The following is a 19666-nucleotide window of genomic DNA, read 5'->3' as shown; positions in this document are numbered from 1 at the left end:
TGAAGAATAGAAAGTATGAACAGATGAATTACCAGTAAAAATACTGAATCAATAATAAGAAAAACTCCCCAAACAACAAAGTCCAGGACCAGATCATTTCACAGGCGAATTCTACCAAACATTTAAAGAAGAGTTAACACCTATCCTTCTCAAACCATTCCAAAAAATTGCAGAGGAAGGAATACTTCCTAACTCATTCTATGAGGCCAGCATCACCCTGATACCAAAACCAGACAGAGATATCACCAAAAAAGAAAACTACAGGCTAATATCACTGATGAACATAGATGCAAAAATCATCAACAAAATATTAGCAAACCAAATTCAACAACACATTAAAAGGATCATACACCATGATCAAGTGGGATTTACCCCATGGATGCAAGGATGATTCAATATCCAGAAGTCAATCAATGTGATACACCATGTTAACAAATTAAAAGAAGGAAAATAATATGGTCATCTCAATAGATGCAGAAAAAGCTTTTGACAAAATTCAACATCCATTTATGATAAAAAAACTCTCAACAAAGTGGGTATAGAGGGAACACACTTCAACATAATAAAGCCCACAGCTAACTAAAAATAGAGTTACCATATGATCCTGCAATCCCACTCCTGGGCATATATCCAGACAAAACTCTAATTCAAAAAGATACATGCACCCCAATGTTCATTACAGCACTATTTACAATAGCCAAGACATGGAACCAACCTAAATTTCCATCAACAGATGAATGTATAAAGAAGATGTGGTATATATATACAATGGAATATTACTCAGCCATGAAAAAGAATGAAATAATGCCATTTGCAGCTACATGGATGGACCTAGAGATTATCATACTAAGTGATGTAAGTCAGACAGAGAAAGGCAAATATCATACGATATCACTTATATGTGGAATCTAAAAAAATGATACAAATGAACTCATTTATAAAACAGGAATAGACCTACAGACATAGAAAACAAACTTACGGTTACCAAAGGGGAAAGGGGGGGAGGGATAAATTAGGAGTTTGGGATTAACATGTACACACTACTATATATAAAATAGATAACCAACAAGGGCTTACTGTATAGCACAGAGAACTATACTCAATATTTTGTAATAACCTATGAGGGAAAAGAATCTGAAAAAGAATAGATATATATATGTAAAACTGAATCACTTTGCTGTACACCTGAAACTAACACAACATTGCAAATCAACTACACTTAATTTAAAAAATAAATATAAAAAAATAAATAAAGCCAGAGCTAACATCATACTCAATGGTAAAAAGCTGAAAGCATTTCCTTCTAAGATCAGGAACAAGATAAGGATGCCCACTCTTGCCACTTTTTTTTTTTTAAAGATTTTTTTTTTTATGTGGACCTCTTTTTTTTTTTATTTATGGCTGTGTTGGGTCTTCGTTTCTGTGCGAGGGCTTTCTCTAGTTGTGGCAAGCGGGGGCCACTCTTCATCGCGGTGCGCGGGCCTCTCACTATCGCGGCCTCTCTTGTTGTGGAGCACAGGCTCCAGATGCGCACGCTCAGTAATTGTGGCTCACGGGCCCAGTTGCTCCGCGGCATGTGGGATCTTCCCAGACCAGGGCTCGAACCTGTGTCCCCTGCGTTGGCAGGCAGATTCTCAACCACTGTGCCACCAGGGAAGCCCCTCTTGCCACTTTTATTCAACATAATATTGGAAGTCCTAGCCCCAGCAATCAAACAAGAAAAAAAAACTTAAAGGAATCAAAATTGGAAAGGAAAAAGTAAAACTCTCACTGTTTGCAGATGACATGATACTATACACAGAAAATCTAAAGATGCCACCAGAAAACTACTAGGGCTCATCGATGAATTCAGTAAAGTTGCAGGATACAAAATTAGTATACAGAAATCTGTTGCATTTCTATACACTAACACAAACTATCAGAAATAGAAATTAAGATAACAATCCCATTTACAATTGCATAAAAAAGAATAAAATACCTAGGAATAAATCTAACTAAGGAGGTAAAAGGCCTGTACTCAGAAAACTACTGATATGACACTGATGAAAGAAATTGAAGATGACACAAACAAATGGAAATATATACCATGTTCATAGATTAGAAGAATTAGTATTGTTAAAATGACCATACTACCCAAGGCAATCTACAGATTCAGTACAATCCCTATCAAAATACCAATGGCATTTTTCACAGAACTAGAGAAATTATCTTGTTTGTAATTGATAATACCACTGAGTAAGAACAAATTCCAGATATTTACAATCATTAGCACTGTTAAATTCAAGCAAGAGGCTGTGTTTTGAATGTCTAAAGAAACCTGAATTATCAGAAAAGGGAAAATGAGCTCCTCTCTGTACAGGATAGATGGTACAAAGGCAGGATATAGCATGGGTATTCTAAAACAATCACTTAAACAAATGAACAAAGAAAAGCTGTTATATACACACCAGGTCATTCTACTGGGGAGAAACAATGTCAGACCCCCTGGCTCTTACATAGCAAAGACCAGGAATCTGGCATATTAAATTTTTTTTTTTGGCTTCTAATATAGTCCATTCAAATTCTCCTGATATATAAGACTTACTTGCCATTGTCACCATTTATTCATAATAAATCCATGGGGTGCTCTCTAATTTTGAGCCTCAGTTGGGTGCCTAAGGTCTGGTCTCCGAAGGTATCCTTCCTGAGAGCTGTGAAGCAAATCCATCCACCTTGGGCAAGACAGCAGCCCAATAAGACTCCCTACTCTGAACCTCTATCCTTAGAAGTAAATGAATGATTCCATTTTCCTGATTTGGGGGAGCAATTCCATAGCCAGTCCAGGAAATAACATACCTTATCCTAACTACTCAATCAAAGCAGCACCTTTCCTATTAATACTATTCAAAGCCACTTAAAAACAGGGGCTTTTCCACTGTCTTCATAATAGTAAAAGGCCCAGATCGAACCCACTTCTCTGGCGAGGCTGGTTTCTAAAGCTGCAAGCTTGCTATAATCCCATTCAGTCTTTCAATACAAAGGAGCAAGTCTCATTATAATTCACAGGCCAAATAATAACACTGTCCTCCTTCCCTCTCTTCCTAAAGTAGAAATGCCCGACAGCATTCTATCAGACAGTGTATTGTAAAAGAGGTACAACTCTTCTCAAAGACTATTCATCAGGCTTTATGGGAGGAAAATAGACATGGAAGAATTCTTCAAACTTAAATAGGCCTCTGGACAGATTCATTATAGAAAAAGACCTTCAGAAATAGTAAATAATCATAAAATTCACAGTTATGAAATATAGTTCTTGTTACCATCCAATAAAAGTACTTTCTCCAATCCCTCTCAGGTAATGAACTCAGAACTATGAGTAAAACAAAGAAACTGAATAGAGGAATAGGGTAATAAAAATGCATGCTTAGGGCTTCCCTGGTGGCGCAGTGGTTGAGAATCTGCCTGCCAGTGCAGGGGACACGGGTTCGATCCCTGGTCTGGGAAGATCCCACATGCCGTGGAGCAACTGGGCTCGTGAGCCACAACTACTGAGCCTGCGCGTCTGGAGCCTGTGCCCCGCAACAGGAGAGGCCGCGACAGTGAGAGGCCTGCGCACCGCAATGAAGAGTGGCCCCCGCTCGCCGCAACTAGAGAAAGCCCTCGCACAGAAACGAAGACCCAACACAGCCAAAAATAAATAAATAAATAAATAAATAAATTTTTTTTTTAAAATGCATGCTTAGTTATACAAATATTGATTTTTTGAAAAACAACTGTGATTTAAAAATAGTTGGCCATCTCTGTGGCTCAGAATATTTCACTAATGCCTTTTCAAACCACTCAGCTACAATCTGTAGCCACTGGAGACAGCTTTCAAAGGAGACCTCAATTCCATGTGCCCAGACATGTAAAAGCAAGAAGATCTGACTGTGAACACAATTCCTAAAGCTGAGGATCATCATTAGTTCCTCACTCTCCCTCTTCCCTCACAACCACCAGTCCTCAGTGCCTGCCCTTCCTGCCCATCCCCTTCTGTCCAGTCCTCCTGCCATCATGCGGCTCACTCCCTCTTCACTTTGCACCTATCCCAGGGCGGAAGCCCTTAACTGGTCTCCCTGCCCCCTTTCCCCCACTACCTGTGATCCATCCTGCACACCACCACCAAATTCATCTGGTTGCCACTTTCCTCCTCAGAACCTCCAATGGCCTGGTCCTGCTCACTATGCGTAAACTCCTTAACTTGGTGGAAAACGCCTTGCCCAGTCTGTTCCCCACTGTCTATCCAGGTCTCATTTCTCACTACTATCTGAAAAGGATTTTCACTCTGCTCTGGGCAACCTGGATAGTCTGTAATTCCCCAAACAAGCTCTATTTAAAACTTCAAAATCCAGCAGTGGAGTGGGGCTGGAAATAGAAGCCAAGTCATTTGCTCCAGACACAGCTGGGGAGCGTAGAATCTGGATTTCAATCCAGTTTGGCCTGTGTCCAAAGCTCTTAAACACCATCTTGTTCTCTCTCTCTCTCTGAAATGTCCCTCTCCGATCTACCTGTGGAAATCTTATCCATCCTGTAAGCCCACTTCATTCTTGAAGCTTTCCTTGTTTTTTCCTGTCTGAAGTGACTTTTCTCTCTTCTGAGCTCCTATAGCACTTTCTTTGCATATTTCACAAAATATCATGACAACAGAGTCCTGTGATGAATCTCTTGAGATCCAAGATATTGTCTTATGGTCTTTTTGGTCCTTTATGGCACCTAACCTAGCTCCCTACACACTGATGGCACTCAGCAAAGATCTGATAAAAAATGAGCTACTGTGGGAAGCCTTACTGCACTCACCCAACCCAGCCACAATGAGAGATCCTTATTCATTTCAGGCATCGAGCTTTCCTTTCCCTGCCCTGAGTATCCTGCCATTCTCCTCTTCTAGCGCGTCAATTCTTCCTTGTTGTTGTAGGTCATTCCACCTGCCTATAAAATATTGTGCAATCTGGGAAAAGCTCTGGTGCCTGGTAACCACTGTAACATTTAGGAAGATGCAAATTGTGATGAATAGGAATCATAAAAGGAACAGGAGTGGTTTCATTCTTTGGAAACTGAAATGGAAACTGGGAAGCAAAGTTCAGGTCAAATTCTCCTTTCAGACCTTCTTACCCATTGTCTCTGTTTTATGTTGAAAGTAACAAGGGGTGGGGCAGTGAGCAAGTAGAAGCAAATGCCAGGAAGAGGAACGAGCAATAACTGTTCAGACAACTACTCTTTCTCAAGAGACAAACTGCATTGTAGGAAAGGAAAATACTCCCTAGTTCACAAGAAATTATACAAGAACATAGAGCAGAAAAGGGAACATAGGCCTAAACAGTAACGTCTTGATTTTTCTTATCTTTTTTGCCTGTGAGATAGGGTTTCTACCCCTCGATGCTTCTCTCTACACTGGGTCACATGGCACTCAATGTCCAGTCCTCAGCATGACTCAGAAAAGGCTGCAAGGACAAGATGAAAATGACACTTTTCATTTAGCACATGACTGCATACGGGGACTCAGTAAAATTAGACAGTGAGTTTAAAACAAATATAATGAGAATGGGGAGAAAGCACTTCCACCCGTTACCCACCCCCCTGCTCACCCTCTTCCTTGCTGCTCCTCACAGAAGTTGCTAAGCTGATAGGTCAATGTTTGGGGAGGCAATTGAGCCAAAGAGGGAGACCAAGTTCAACTCCCTATAGCCCTGGGAGGAAAAGGCAGGAGTGAGGAGTGGGGTTCCCCTCTCTCTAGCAGTCTCCTGCTTCTCACCCTATAACAAATACGCTTTGATTGAGATGAATTATATCAGAACTGGAAATTCCACCAACATCACTTCTTGAGAACCTACTATGTGCTGGGCTAGGAATTAAAAAAAAGAAAATAAGGGGGAAAAAAAGCATTGGCCCTTACTCTTGACTAGTTCACAGTCTAATGGAAGAAGCAGAAATAATTTCCATATACTGTGGCATTATACAAGGGGTACACTCAGGGTTCTGTGGAAATAAAGAGTCTGTAAGAGCAGAACTGGGGTCAGGGCAAGTTTCCTTGAAGAAATGAGATCAGACTAAGGGCTGATGACTGTGCAGGAATTAGCCAGGCCTAGAAGGGTGGCAAAGGTGTTCCTGTAGACAGAACCATGTAAGCAAAACCCAGAGATACACAGCATCCTTCCCTCAAACCAACAAAGCCCAAATCCTCCCGTGTCTGCATAATGCATACAATATTCCGGGATCAGAGGCGGAGAACAGGGGAAATGGTGAAATGTAAGTACTGAATTTTGAAGAAGGGCATTAAAAATAAATCCATAGCTTTCTCTGAAGAAGAAGTAAGAAGGGTAAAAAAAACAAAAACAAAAAACCAAAAAAGAGTGGGTTTGGTTAAAGCAAACTAATCAACTTCCTAATCTCTGCAGGTGGGATCAGACTCCAGGTGGCCTTTCAATCACAGAGCTGGTGTTTACCTCTACATCATATGAGGCAGATGGAAAGCAAGCAAAACAGCACACCCCTGGCTGTTCTGCAGACTCCTAACCACAAAGCAGTTAAGTAACCGACAGTATCCTAAGCAGTACAGACCCATGGAGGGTAGGGCCTTTCCTGGCCAAGTCTGCTTTCCGGGAGAATTGGGTTTGGAGCCCACGCCCAGCTCCATCTACGTCTATAAAATGTTTGTCACCAATATGAACTCTGTACCACATTCCATCCCTTGGAGATCTGGCTATTTATTGACTTAAGTGGCATAAATATGTGAGACCTGGGCCAGAGAGGTGGAAGTAGCAGATGCCCAAAAACATCTCTGTTTTGGTCTCATTTAGGCACAGTTTTTATTCCTGGACTTTTAGTTTCCTTGCTCTGTGACTTAGTTTCTCCATCTGACAATGACAACTATAAAATCTACCCCTGAATTCCTTATTTGAGGGAGATAAATTAAATAACTCCTAACATGGCTTGACCTCCCTGAGTAGCGGCCAGGTGTCTGAGACGACAGGCGCCAGGAAGCCAGAATCACCTTAATCTAGAGCAATGAACCTGAAGGAACAAGAGCAGCATTAGTGATTCAATCAATTTTTCATTCACTCAACAATGTTTATTAAGTACTGCGTATGTGCACACCATAATCAAAACCGATACTCGTGTAGCTTTGTTTTCTAGTCTCTTTCCACATCCCTGGTCTGTGACTGATGGATAAGCAAAACTGGCTGAGTTATATGACAGTGTGAGCTCTGCTCAGGGGAGACTCCATCTCACCCCAGCCCTTCCACATGGGAAATTCAGGACAAAGCCAGTGACAAGGAAGGCAGCAGAGCACTGTGTTCAGCTCACCTGGGGACGCTAGTGAGGTAGGTCATGACATTCAGAAAGTCCTCATCTGGGATGTGTTTGAACCCCACAAACTCTGGAAAAGTGATGATGGGGGCACCATCTTTCCCTCGGCCTCCTGCAACAAAAATAGGTGGTCAAGATGTTAGCAAAATGTTTCACATCACACCTCTGCAGGTAAGGGACTTCAGTTAATATCGAGATGTGCATCGGCCACCCCCTTTTCTGTCTATATTATTTCAGAGCAGAATGCGGGAAGGTTGATACTGAACTATTTCGAACAAGTCTCTCTCCTTCATGCTTGCTCAGGGGTGTTGTGAGAATTCAATTTTTGAATCCTTTGAAGATAGCTACTGTATAAAAGATAACACTGATTTAAGTATTTTAGCATAGGTAGAATAGTAAATAATGCCAACACAAATACGTAACATTGCTCTTTATTTTTGTAGTTATTAAATATCAAAGGTAAAAGAGCATGGTGGTTAAGAGAGCTGGCTCTAGAGAATTCCCTGGCAGTCCGGTGGTTAGGACTCTGCACTTCCACTGCAGGGGACAAAGGTTCACTCCCTGGTCAGGGAACTAAGATCCTGCATGCAGTGCGGCGTGGCCAAAAAAAAAAAAAAAAGAGAGAGAGAGTTGGCTCTAAAATCAAACAGGCTTGTTCAAATTCTGCTTTATCACTTAATCTCTATGTGATTTTAAGCAAGACACTTAAATACAAGTTTCCTTATATATACATATGTATCTATGTCATAGGCATATTACCTGTACCTACCTCAAAAGGTACTGTGAGGATTAAGTGAGAACACATATGAAAAGCACTTTAGCAGAGTGTTTATTATTATATAAGTGCTCAATAAATGTTAACCATTATTACGGTCATTATTCTTGCAAGGAGGCAATAATCAGCTGCCCTTCAGTAACTCTTACAAGGGAATATAAGACATCCCTGTGAGAACAAAAGTGTAAAATTAATATTCAAATATTTAATTCATTGGAGCAGAGGCCACCAGATTAAATTAAACAGATTGTATTTCTCAATCTCTTTGCCCCTAGATGTACCCACATGACTATGTTCCAGCCCCATGGTTCCCAAACAGGGAACCACAGTGAACTCACAAAACCACCATGAATATTTTAAATTGGTGGGGAAAACAGCAATAATTGGCATCTGTCAGATGCCTTGCTTGCTACTAGCTTGAGGTAGTTCAGAATTTCAATATTAAACCGTGCAGTATTCTTTTGAATGGCATTGCATCTTTGGGAAGTTGGGGGTTTGGTGGCTGCTGGGATAAAAAGCAAGTGCAGGGCTTCCCTGGTGGCGCAGTGGTTAAGAATCCGCCTGCCAATGCAGGGGACACGGGTTCGAGCCCTGGTCCGGGAAGATCCCACATGCCGCGGAGCAACTAAGCCTGTCCGCCACAACGACTGAGCCTGTGCTCTAGAGCCCGCGAGCCACAACTACTGAGCCCGTGTGCCACAACTGCTGAAGCCTGAGCGCCTACAGCCCATGCTCCACAAGAGAAGCCACCTCAATGAGAAGCCTGCACACAGCAACAAAGAGTAGCCCCCGCTCGCCACAACTATAGAAAGCCCAAGCACAGCAACGAAGACCCAATGCAGCCAAAAATAAATAAATAAAAAATAAAAATAAATTAAAAAATTTTTTAAATTTAAAAAATACAGCAAGTGCAGTATGAAAATCAATGTGGAACAGGAACTGCAGGTGGTGATGTCTAGACTGATTCCAAGGTTTGAGATAATTGTGGTTCTCTAAGAATGAAAGTTAAATATTACTTTTTCTTTCAACTGTGTATACTTATTTTTTCAAACAGCTACTAAGTTGTCAGGACATACAGACTTAAGTTGTTTTGACTGTTAGGTATTGCTTTTGGCCAAAAAGGGCCGTGAAAAAATGACTGAGCTGCTAAGGCACCGAGGACTAAGAAACTTGGAGCACTTGTACCCCAGGCAGAGGGACATGAGCTGAAGTGCTGGGAGCACCTTCCAGGCTATGCCCGTGGAGGGAGGCTACTTTCAGTGGAACACGGCTCCCAAGTGAAGTTAACTACAAATGACCACACGTATTCCACATATCTAATGAAAGAGGCATCAGTGCAGGGTGTGGTTTAATGAGGACTGCATGATTACTGAGGGTGTGGGATCAATGAAGAAGCTACGGAAAAGGGAGACTCAGAGAAGCAAAGGCAGGCAGCTATCCTAAGGAGAGAGGGTCCTGGCCCACAACCTCGAGAATCCAGGCCATGTCGCCAGTCTACCTGATGACACCGCCATTGGGATCATCCAACCCACTCCACTGCTCTGGGTCCGCACCTGGTATCTTCTGCTTATACACTGCTGTTCCATGTAAATTTGTTTCAAGGGAGAGAACGTGCTACTGAGCAAACACGAGTATTTGTATCATGTAAAGAGTAAGTCAGCATTGTGGTTTTTCTACACAAGTCTCTTATAAGTATTGTTAATGTGAGTCTTGGGCTTTCAGAGACCAATCACTGTGATATTTGTCTGGATGACCAGTCATTCTTCTCCAGGAAATGCCTCTTTATTAATCCTGTATATTTATTTTAAATTAAAAAAAAGATACCTGCAGATTAGTTGTTTGACAAGATTGAGTCACCTCGTTATGTTGACTGAAAACAATTTAGATCAGGATACTATCAGTTTTCAACTAATAAATATTATTCCTCTTTCTAGTTTTACAATCATAGGAAGCTTCAGAGAAATGTGAATTAAGAAAAGTTACGTCTCGGGTAAGGCTAAATTTAGATGCATTATAACACTGTACTAATTGTACAAACAATATTTGCCAAGAGAATGGCTAAAATATTTCAAGGAACCAAAACACTGTAAAATATTTATAAGGATATGATTATATCATTTCATGATTTAACCTTTTCATTAACTATAATGAAAGGTATTCATGCCTAAATGGAGAAAGATGGGTAGAGTTTTCTCGTATCTTGGTTAATACTGATACTGAACACCAGAGAGGCCTAAGGTTAACGGGGGACACCACATGCTGTTGAACTTTAGTCTGCTAGTCTTAGAGACAGAAGCACCAAGGAAACAAAGCTGAGCCTCCATCCACAACAAGGCATTCAGTGCCACCTTGCGAGGAAACGTGGAAATGCAAAAGGAAGAAAGATTGTGCAAAGAAGTCCTGTTCAAGGAAGGTAAAGAAAACCAGACTCCTTGGAACTAAGTATTGTACAGTGGTGACTTAATAAAATAAACATCACTCCTCCTGATATTATTTCTACCTATACATTGAATGCTAGCTTTACTGAAGAAAACACTAGCAAGTGCTTGGGATACACAAGACCATTCCCATAAGGATCTGGGTGTTGGCTGGCATAAAGACTTGTATCATTTAGAGGAGAATTTGGAACATTGGGAAATACTATAGGAAGATGGTGAAGAGCAACAGTGGGAGAGAGAGTGAAGTGGTTACTGCTATTTGCCTCCCAGTGTCTATTTTCCCTTTCTCTTCCCCAAAAGAACTGACTTTAGCCGGGAAAATGGGAGCACCACTCACTGGGAGGCACCTGGGAAATCTCAGGGCCTGGGATACTAAATAATCTGACCTATGTAATAAAGAATTGTCCCACATCTTGTTTGATTTCTGAATGTCTTACCAGAAACTCAGTATGTTAAAAAATACATTTATATATCTGATCCTAGACTCTTTGTTTTACATACAATCATAGTGTTTAAAAATATTTTTCCAGTTTTATTGAGATATAACTGACATACAACACTGTATTGGTCTAAGGTGTACAAAATTGATTTCAGTTAACATCCATCAGCTCACATAGTTACAGATTTTTTTCTTGTGGTGAAAACTTTTAAGATCTACCCTCTTGGCAATTTTCAAATATACAGTATTATTAACTACAGTCACCACGTTATACATTATATCCCCAGAACTTATTTATTTTATATCTGGAAGTTTGTACCTTTTAACCACCTTTACCCATTTTCCCCACTCCACACCCACCTTTGATAACCACCAACCTGTCCTCTGTTCCTATGAGCTCAGCTTTTAGGTTCCACCTCTAGGTAAGATCATAAAGTATTTGTCTTTCTCTGTCTGACTTATTTCCCGTAGCATAGGTCCACCCATGCTGTCACAAATCATAAAATATTTTTAAAGGGTTTCAATATATACTGAATTTTCCAGAAATTGCAACAACCCTATAAATTGACAGAAGATACTTTACCACCTTGTTCAGAACTTTGTCAACAATTGTTTACAATTTTAGAAAACTACTACAGTAAGGCCACTCAGGATGTCTGGTTACCCATACCACATCCCAGCATTTGCACCTGCTACATTCATGGTGACTCCATGTACAGGGGCAAGCACCTGACTACTTCATTATTTTTTCTAGAATAGCTGGAAATACATACTGAAATACATATTATTTTACTATTGTTTCCTTTTCTTTCTCCTTCACATTACAACTCTCTTTTACATTTAATTTTTTAATTTTTTTAAGTATATGCATAAATAAGTAGGGGGTGGCTGTTCACCCTCTGGGCACACAGCTAAACTACATTTCCCACCTTCCTTTGCAGTTAAGTGTATCCACATGACTGAGCTGGGTTCAAGTCAATGGAATGTGGTGCGTACTCTTACTGAGCCGAGGCTTTTAAGAAGTGGTATGCTGTCTTTCCCTGTCTTTATCTTCCCTGTATTATCTTCCTGGATGTAGACAATAAGAAAGACACAAAATGGATAATATCAGTAAGAGTCACAAAGTGAAAGGAGGCTTCATTCATGAACGTGAAGAAAAGTTGTCTGCTGACCATACATACATGCTGAACATATATGCTGGACTGTTTCAAGAGTAAGAACTAAATTTCTACTGTGTTCATTTGAGCCACTATACATACAATTCGGAGTCTATTTGTTATAGCTCTTTATCCCACCCTAACTAATGCAGATTACTACAGTATCTATACATTTCATTTCAGGATGGTGAGGGGCAATACAAATTATTTGTTATAAAAAAAGAGGCATTTGGGACTTCCCTGGTGGTGCAGTGGTTAAGAATCTGCCTGCCAATGCAGGGGACACAGGTTCAAGCCCTGGTCCAGGAAGATACCACATGCCACAGAGCAACTAAGCCCGTGCACAACAACTACTGAGCCTGTGCTCTAGAGCCCACGAGCCACAACTACTGAAGCCCACGTGCCACAACTACTGAAGCCCGCGCGCCTAGAGCCCATGCTCCGCAACAAAAGAAGCTACCGCAATGAGAAGCCTGCGCACTGCAACAAAGAGTAGCCCCCGCTCGCCGCAGCTAGAGAAAGCCTGCACACAGCAACGAAGACCCAACGCAGCCAAAAATAAATAAATAAATTTATAAAAAAAAAAAAAAAAAGAGGCCTTTGCTCCAACGTGATTGAGAATCATTTCTGTAGCCTGCAGTGCCCAATACAATAGCCACTAGACACATGTGGCTGCTGAGCCCTTGACATGTGACCAGTCCAAACTGAGGTGTGCTGTAAGTGGAAAATACAAACTATCAACAGATTTCTAAGACTTAGTACAAAAAAGTAAAATACCTCATTAATAATTTTGAATACTGATCATATGTTGGAACAATATTTTAGCTATACTGGGTTAAATAAAATTATTAAAATTGATTTCCTAAAAAAGATAAATAAATAAAAGAATCATGAGTCAGGGGGCTGGGAATTTGTTGTAACTGACATCGGCCTAACCTAAAAAACACATTATTGAAGTGTGTAAGCCTTCAGAGTGCTTCCTCCTGCTATTATTTTAAAAGGGATTAAAATTATTATTGTTTAGAAAACTAAATATGGAAATGAGTAAGGAACAATATAAACTGGCTATAGATAACTTCTGCTAGTGCTTGGGTATATGTTATATACGTCCAGTAATTTTTCATTATATGTGCATATAATGATGCATTCTATAATCCCACATCTGCCTCTTTATCCTACTTATTCTTTCCTAATTAAATAATTTTGAAAACATTAAATAAATGTTTAATGCTCAAAAAAATTAAATAAATAAATAAATAAAATTAATTTCCCGTGTTCCTTTTTGCCTTTTTAATATGGTTACCACAAAATTTTAAAGCACATATGTGGGTCACATTATATTTCTATTAAACAGCACTGCTCTAGACCTTCTAGCAGTGGTTCTCATTTCCCAGTGGCCAAGTTACTAGCTCCATCCCTGACTTAGCAGGTTCCAGTCTTTTTTGTTGATGGTTGTCAATGGTTGTCGATAGCTGTGATTTTGGTGTTTTCGTGAGAGAAGGTGAGCTCAAGTCTGTCATCTCTGACTTAGATACCAGTTTTAACTCTGCTCACTTCCTTGGTTTGACATTCTCCATTGTTTCAGGTGAGAACTTCCCACTTGCCCCCAGGAACTCCACCTCTACCAAACCTGGGCTCCACTGTTGTGCAAATGCTGGCAGATGTCGGACTCCACAAGCCTAAGAGTACTTCATGCCTTCATTATTAATTATTTCTAAAAGGATTAAAGGTGTTGAGAGAGACAGAGTCAGAGACAGAGAGAGAGACAGAAAGAGAGAGAAATTCAGGCAGTAATTCCAAGAGGGAAAATAACCATTAAAAGAAAAATAAAAGGATAATTCCTCATAATTAAAGGAAAGGCATTATGGCAGACACTGGTAAATGGCTAATTTATTCCCAACCTCCCTCTTCCCTGACCACCTTCTACTGCCGTGGATAAAAAGCTAAACGTTTGCCTTCTCAGACTCCCTTGCTGCTAGGAATGGCTACATAGTTCTAGAATGAGACATAAGCAGAAGTCTACCAAGAACTTCTAGGAAAGTTATTGCTCTCCTAGCAAAAGGAACAGAAGAAACCATCACTGCTCCTTTTCCTTCTTCCTGCTTTGGACACAGACTTGATGTCTGGAGCTGTAGTAACCATCTTGGGGTCAAGACTTTAAAAACAAGAGAAACATCAAGAGAATCACAAAGATGCCAGCCTAAATGTTGTTGAGCCACTCATCAAATACCAAGAATTTCTACCTCCAGACCTCTTGTTATACACTTTAAAAAACAAACAAACATGTCCTATAGGCTAAGTTCTCTTGTAGCCAGATACTACGCTAAGCACTATCCTTAAAACAACCCACTTTACAGATGAGAAACCCTGTTCAGAGCAACCTACTAATTGTGTTGAAATATGAACCTACATGGTCTGAGTCCAAAGCCTAGAGTGTTTTCATCACACTAACCTGATTATATTCTCTTGTTTCCTAGCTAAGCCATGAACTTAGAAATATCCCAAGTTCATTGGGAACATGCAAGTTGTCTTCCAAGGTCAGAGCCACCAGATACCCTAGCCCTGGTCACTATCCAATTCCTGCTTATGGCCCTGCTCACTGGCCTCGCCATCCAGAGGCTTCAAACCACCTGGCCACAAATCTGGGTCAGGCATCATGCAATGAGCCCTGCTCTTCCACCAGCCAGGGGAGCACACTCACAAAACACAGCAAGCCAGGCACCTGGGGCCTCACTGAGAAAAAGGTTCCATCCTCTCTTTCCCAGCGTGCCTGGTTGATGGGGCCTCTGGCTCTCTCCAGATCTCAGTGGAATCTATAGAAAAGTCTGCAGCTGGAACATCTTGGTTCCATGCTTGTCTGAATCAGGACAAGGAAAACTGCTGTGACTCAGAGCAGATGCCACAGCTGGACTGCCACAGCCATGGGAAAAGACCTAATTGCAGAGATTTCTGTTTTACAACTACAACTACACAGGCCCCCACGATAGCCTTGTTGCTGACATTTGCTGCCTCTGCCAGGTGAAGAGGGACAGTTAAAGATGAAAAGCAGGACTGCTGATTCCAAAAAAGTGCTGACTCGGAGAACCCCATGGCTGCTGATAATATTCCTGACTTGTAGTGTTGCAAATGCTATCACAGCTAATCCATGCTTCTCTCTCATAAGAAGGTCAAACTTGAGGCAACAAGCTGACAAAAGAAGCTCAGGAATGAAAGGACTGTCTTTGCCACAAACTGTCTTTCCTAAAGCAGAGGTGTCCTCTTGGTCCAGTGTCAGTTTTCAGTTCTATGTTCTGCATTAAAGAGTGACAATTACCTCTATTCCTGACTTAATTGTGGCATTATACACTATATTCACTGTATGGTTTTGGTCCCTTATAAAAACGCTGTCATACTGAAAATTATTTTTGGTAATATAACCCTAAAATAAACATTTTTATGGATTAAAATATATCAGGAAAAAAGAGCAAACATTTAGTTGGCAGTTGCAATACTAAGCATTTTTCATACATTATGTCTTTAATCCTCAAAATTATGATGATCCCATTCATTACACAAGTGAGGAAAGTGAAGCTTAGACAAGTAAATTACCCAACATGATACAGCTAGTCAATAGCAGAATCTAAACCCATACCTAGGGCTGTCTGGCACCAGTTTATGATTTTCACTATACTGCCTCTAAGAAATAAGCATAGAAAGAAATGCCTCAATATTACTCAAAGAGATAACTTTGGATATTTAAATGTATCAATCAGTCAATGGATTCCTCCCCCAGATGAGTCACTGTGCAATCTTATATGCCAGAATCATGTTCTGAGTTGAGGCATTAGAGTTTTGGTGTAAGACTATAGGAATCCACCCCACCCACCCCATCATCCATTCCAGACCTTAATGCATGCTGGCCTTGGGCCTTCTGTGACATAGGGCCATAGCAGCAGTTGCCAGAAACCCAGAGACAGTTTCCCATGCTGCCTTTTGTTGTGCACTATCCTAGGCTCACTGTGGGAAGCTATGACACTTCACCTGCAGGAGGCTGGCTAGGCACTCCCACCAGCGTCAAGACAGTGGTGCCTACACTGGGGATGTGGGAAGCCTCACAGGACAAAGCAGGAGGACTTGGATAATTTCAACCTCAGCATGTATTACGTTCCGGTCTCTGTTCTAAGCATTAGCAATACAGGCAGAAATTTTTTAAATGAGAACCCTGTATTTACGGAGCTTTCAGTGACTATCTGAGCAATGACCAATGTGAAGGAAAGACCAGAGAATTCCCCAGAATGTTCTGCATTGTGTAAGATGCCCCCACCTAGGATATAACTCTGAGATGGGGAGAGGTATCCTAATAATGGAAATTGCATTTCTCTCAAACTCAGTAGTATGAGGAGTTTGCGGCAGACTAAATAAGATTTAGAGAAAGTAAAGAAATGTGACTTTTTTAACATCCCATATGGTAGAGTAAAATTCATACCAACTACACATTCTCTCTGTGATACAACTAAGATGACTTTGTTGCTTTTTTTCAGAACAGATGTAAAAGGAGAGAGTGACTTGCCATCTTATTCCTCTGTGATATGTGCTGAGGACATCTACTCTCACTACCCCATGCTTCCAAGAAAGGTCTAACTATAATTTAGGGTTTGGTCTATACCTCCAGTTTCAGTAATTAAAGTCATGTCACCCTGGGTTAAGGGAATAAAAAAGATAGTATTCTAGTAATGGCAACTTTTCAGGGTTGTGCCTAGGCTCAGAAAATTTCTACCCTTTGATTTATATTGGCCTTTCTTTATTCCCAATCAAATGCTTAATGGAAATCAATGTATTAAAATTAGATCCATAAGAGCTAAGAGTAAAAGACAAATCTGTCAGAGAACAAATAACCTCAGCACTGTTCATGAGCCCTGAAAACCAAGACTCTCTTAAGGTTGGATCTTGGTAGAACATCCAACAAGAATATTGGAAGAACATCATGGTGACAGCTAATGTCAGTAGTTATTTCTTTTTCCTTCCTCAAAATCTTTTCTGCTGTGTTCTTTACAACCTCAAAGAAATGTATTCCCTTGGGAAAGATCAAATTTCACCCAACAGCAAAAGGAGTAACATCTAAGAGATGCCACCCTCCTCCCGCTCAATAATCCTCAGTTCATTCTAGTCCTGGGTGAGGCTTAAGGGATGACTGAGACTTGAGCATACTGTTAATCAAGTTCAAGAGGCTGGGCTCTCCCAGCAAGACCTCCCAACAAAATCTAGAAATGCAAATGAATTTGCCCCTTACCTGAAAGAATGGCAAATTGTCTGTGAAGTTGTTCAATTATATCCACTGCCAACAAGGGCCTGATTTCCTGCTGCATAATTTCATCTGCACAAATGAAACACAAATTAGGTTAAATCCTTGCAAATTATAAAGAGAATTTAAAGGAAGAAAGGGAAGTTCCACTACTAGGGAAGTCTGGAACTTACCAAGATATGGTTATGGGCACATTATTCTCTTGAGAACTCAATTCCTGAAGCAGGGATGGATCTGGGTTTTGTGTGGTTTGACACTTACACACATGAGCACGGGACATTTCTAGTGCCTCTCCCAAGGTTCTGGGAGGGGTCAGTGCAAGGAAGAGGCCCTGAAGCTTAAGCTTCAGTAGCTTCACAGTAAACCTGCTGGGATGGTCTCATTACCAAGTGCTTAGGGATCTGCCCATTCCTTTGGGTCTGCAGAAGGACATTTTAAACACAAACAATGTAAGTTACCAGAGTTCGTCTCAAACTGGGTCAGAAAATCAATCTGGGACTTATGAAGATTCTTTTGTTTTTATTCCTTCCCTCACTTTCTTCCTTTTTGTCTTTCTCTTAGTCACCTCCATTCCTTTTTTTCCCCTTCCAGAATACTTCAAGGAGCCTCTTCCCACTGCCAAACATGTTTAACGAAGCACACTCCATTTTGCTAAATAAAGATGCTCCTTACTGAATAAAAGGTTACAGGTTCCCAAAGCAAAAATTCAAACCTTTCAAGCACAAACCTACAAATGTCCTCTAACCACAACGAGTGATTTATAAGCACTAAGATTTGCATTCTATCCATTTGGGGAAAGGGTACTAGAGAGATGGGAAGAAGACTGAGTGGCATCTCTTAGCCTGGGCTGGGAAGGGGAAGGCATTTTCATGCTCTCTCTCTGCCTACAGTATTATTATCCTCATTTAACGATTTGCCAAGGAACCTCAAAAAATGAACTAGTTATTGTTTCTACAGCAGTTAAACATCAGGTTGGATTAAGGTACAAACCAAATAGCCTTGTACGCTGATGTGAAACAGGTATCACCTATTGTTTTGGCATGGAGCCAGGTTAATGTGATATTCTAATATTGATCAATCAGAAAGTAATATTTGGGAAGCTCCTCCCAGAGCCTTGGTTTCCACTTCTTAGCTTTGGTGTAAAGGTTGCAGGAGACGATGCATACGGAGATGTACATAGTAGGTGCCAAGTAAACGCTAGTTACATTCATCACTCTGGAAAGACCTTGCCTATATTTGCTTTCTGAAAGTCTCCTAAGGTGGGGGGGGGGCAAGTGCCGCTCAAACCCCAAGACGCTTTTCAGTGAATTCTACCACTTTTTCTGGAGGAAAGGACTTTCCACTGTGAATTCACTACAAATTCAAAGACCCCTGAATCACTGCTACAGGTGTTGCCTCTTACAACCTGCCTGTATACAATGATGACACTGTAGTTATATTTTACGAAAAAAGAAGGGCCTTCTCTGTTAGATACACAAAGTAAAGCCTCTAACAGTAAAAAGATATGAAGTCTGATATCTGCTTAAAAATATTCCAGAATCCCCTTCTGCCAAAAACATACAGGGAGCAGGAAATGGCGGGCGGGGGTTGGGGGAGATGAAACCAGATTGACAAAATGCGGATAATTGTTGAAACTAGTTGATGGGCCCTTGGTAGTTCATTATAAAATTCTTTCGCATATGTTTCAAATTTTCCATAATAAAATTTAAATTACAAATGGATAAGAAAATAGAAAGTTTAAGCAGAAACAGGAGTTACGTAACTGAAGAGTTTTTCAGAACACAATCTCCCAGTGGTCTGGGAAAGTGGCATACTCAAAAATACAGCTGGTTTATTATTTTTCCATACTCAAAATACAGCTGGTTTATTAAGGGACAATGACCCCAAAGAAAAACCAATATCATGAGGTGCAATTTATTGTTATTGTACCTCAATATTTGAGATGTGCTTTAAAGTAAACATTTTAAATTAAAGAGGTAAGATCTGAAAGAAACAACAGAAGTGAGTTAAGCTAACCATCCCCCTCCACGATCCCATCTTATTTTTTAAATGAAGAAACGGAGAGATTATGACCTTGCCTGTGGTCACACAATAATTTAAGTGTGGAGCCTGGGTCAGCCCTGGATCACTTGACTCTAAGAGGGCAAACGTGATGGAGTTTCTAGACCCCTGGCCTTGAGGAGCGTTGGCTTCTACCACCCGAGACGTTGACTAGTGTCTCTCATCTTGGGAATCTGTGGAGGATTGTCC

At 40.7% G+C, this 19666-nt stretch overlaps 1 protein-coding gene across 1 annotated transcript in view; it reads right to left on the bottom strand.

Annotated features, from left to right (window-relative positions):
* MCF2L2 (MCF.2 cell line derived transforming sequence-like 2) overlaps nt 1-18063 on the bottom strand; it is a 199538-nt gene extending 181475 nt beyond the window's left edge. The window contains exons 1-3 of the mRNA XM_061192749.1: nt 18033-18063; nt 17405-17488; nt 7324-7438 (exon numbers count right to left, since the gene is read on the bottom strand). Coding sequence (XP_061048732.1) covers nt 7324-7438; nt 17405-17488; nt 18033-18063 — 230 coding nt within the window. The remainder of the gene's footprint in view (nt 1-7323; nt 7439-17404; nt 17489-18032) is intronic.
* Between the last annotated feature and the right edge of the window lie 1603 nt (nt 18064-19666).

Source organism: Eubalaena glacialis, chromosome 6, assembly GCF_028564815.1.
Source record: "Eubalaena glacialis isolate mEubGla1 chromosome 6, mEubGla1.1.hap2.+ XY, whole genome shotgun sequence".
Taxonomy (NCBI): Eukaryota; Metazoa; Chordata; class Mammalia; order Artiodactyla; family Balaenidae; genus Eubalaena; species Eubalaena glacialis.
The sequence above is the reverse complement of the archived record's forward strand: the minus strand, read 5'-3'. Positions and strand labels throughout refer to the sequence as shown.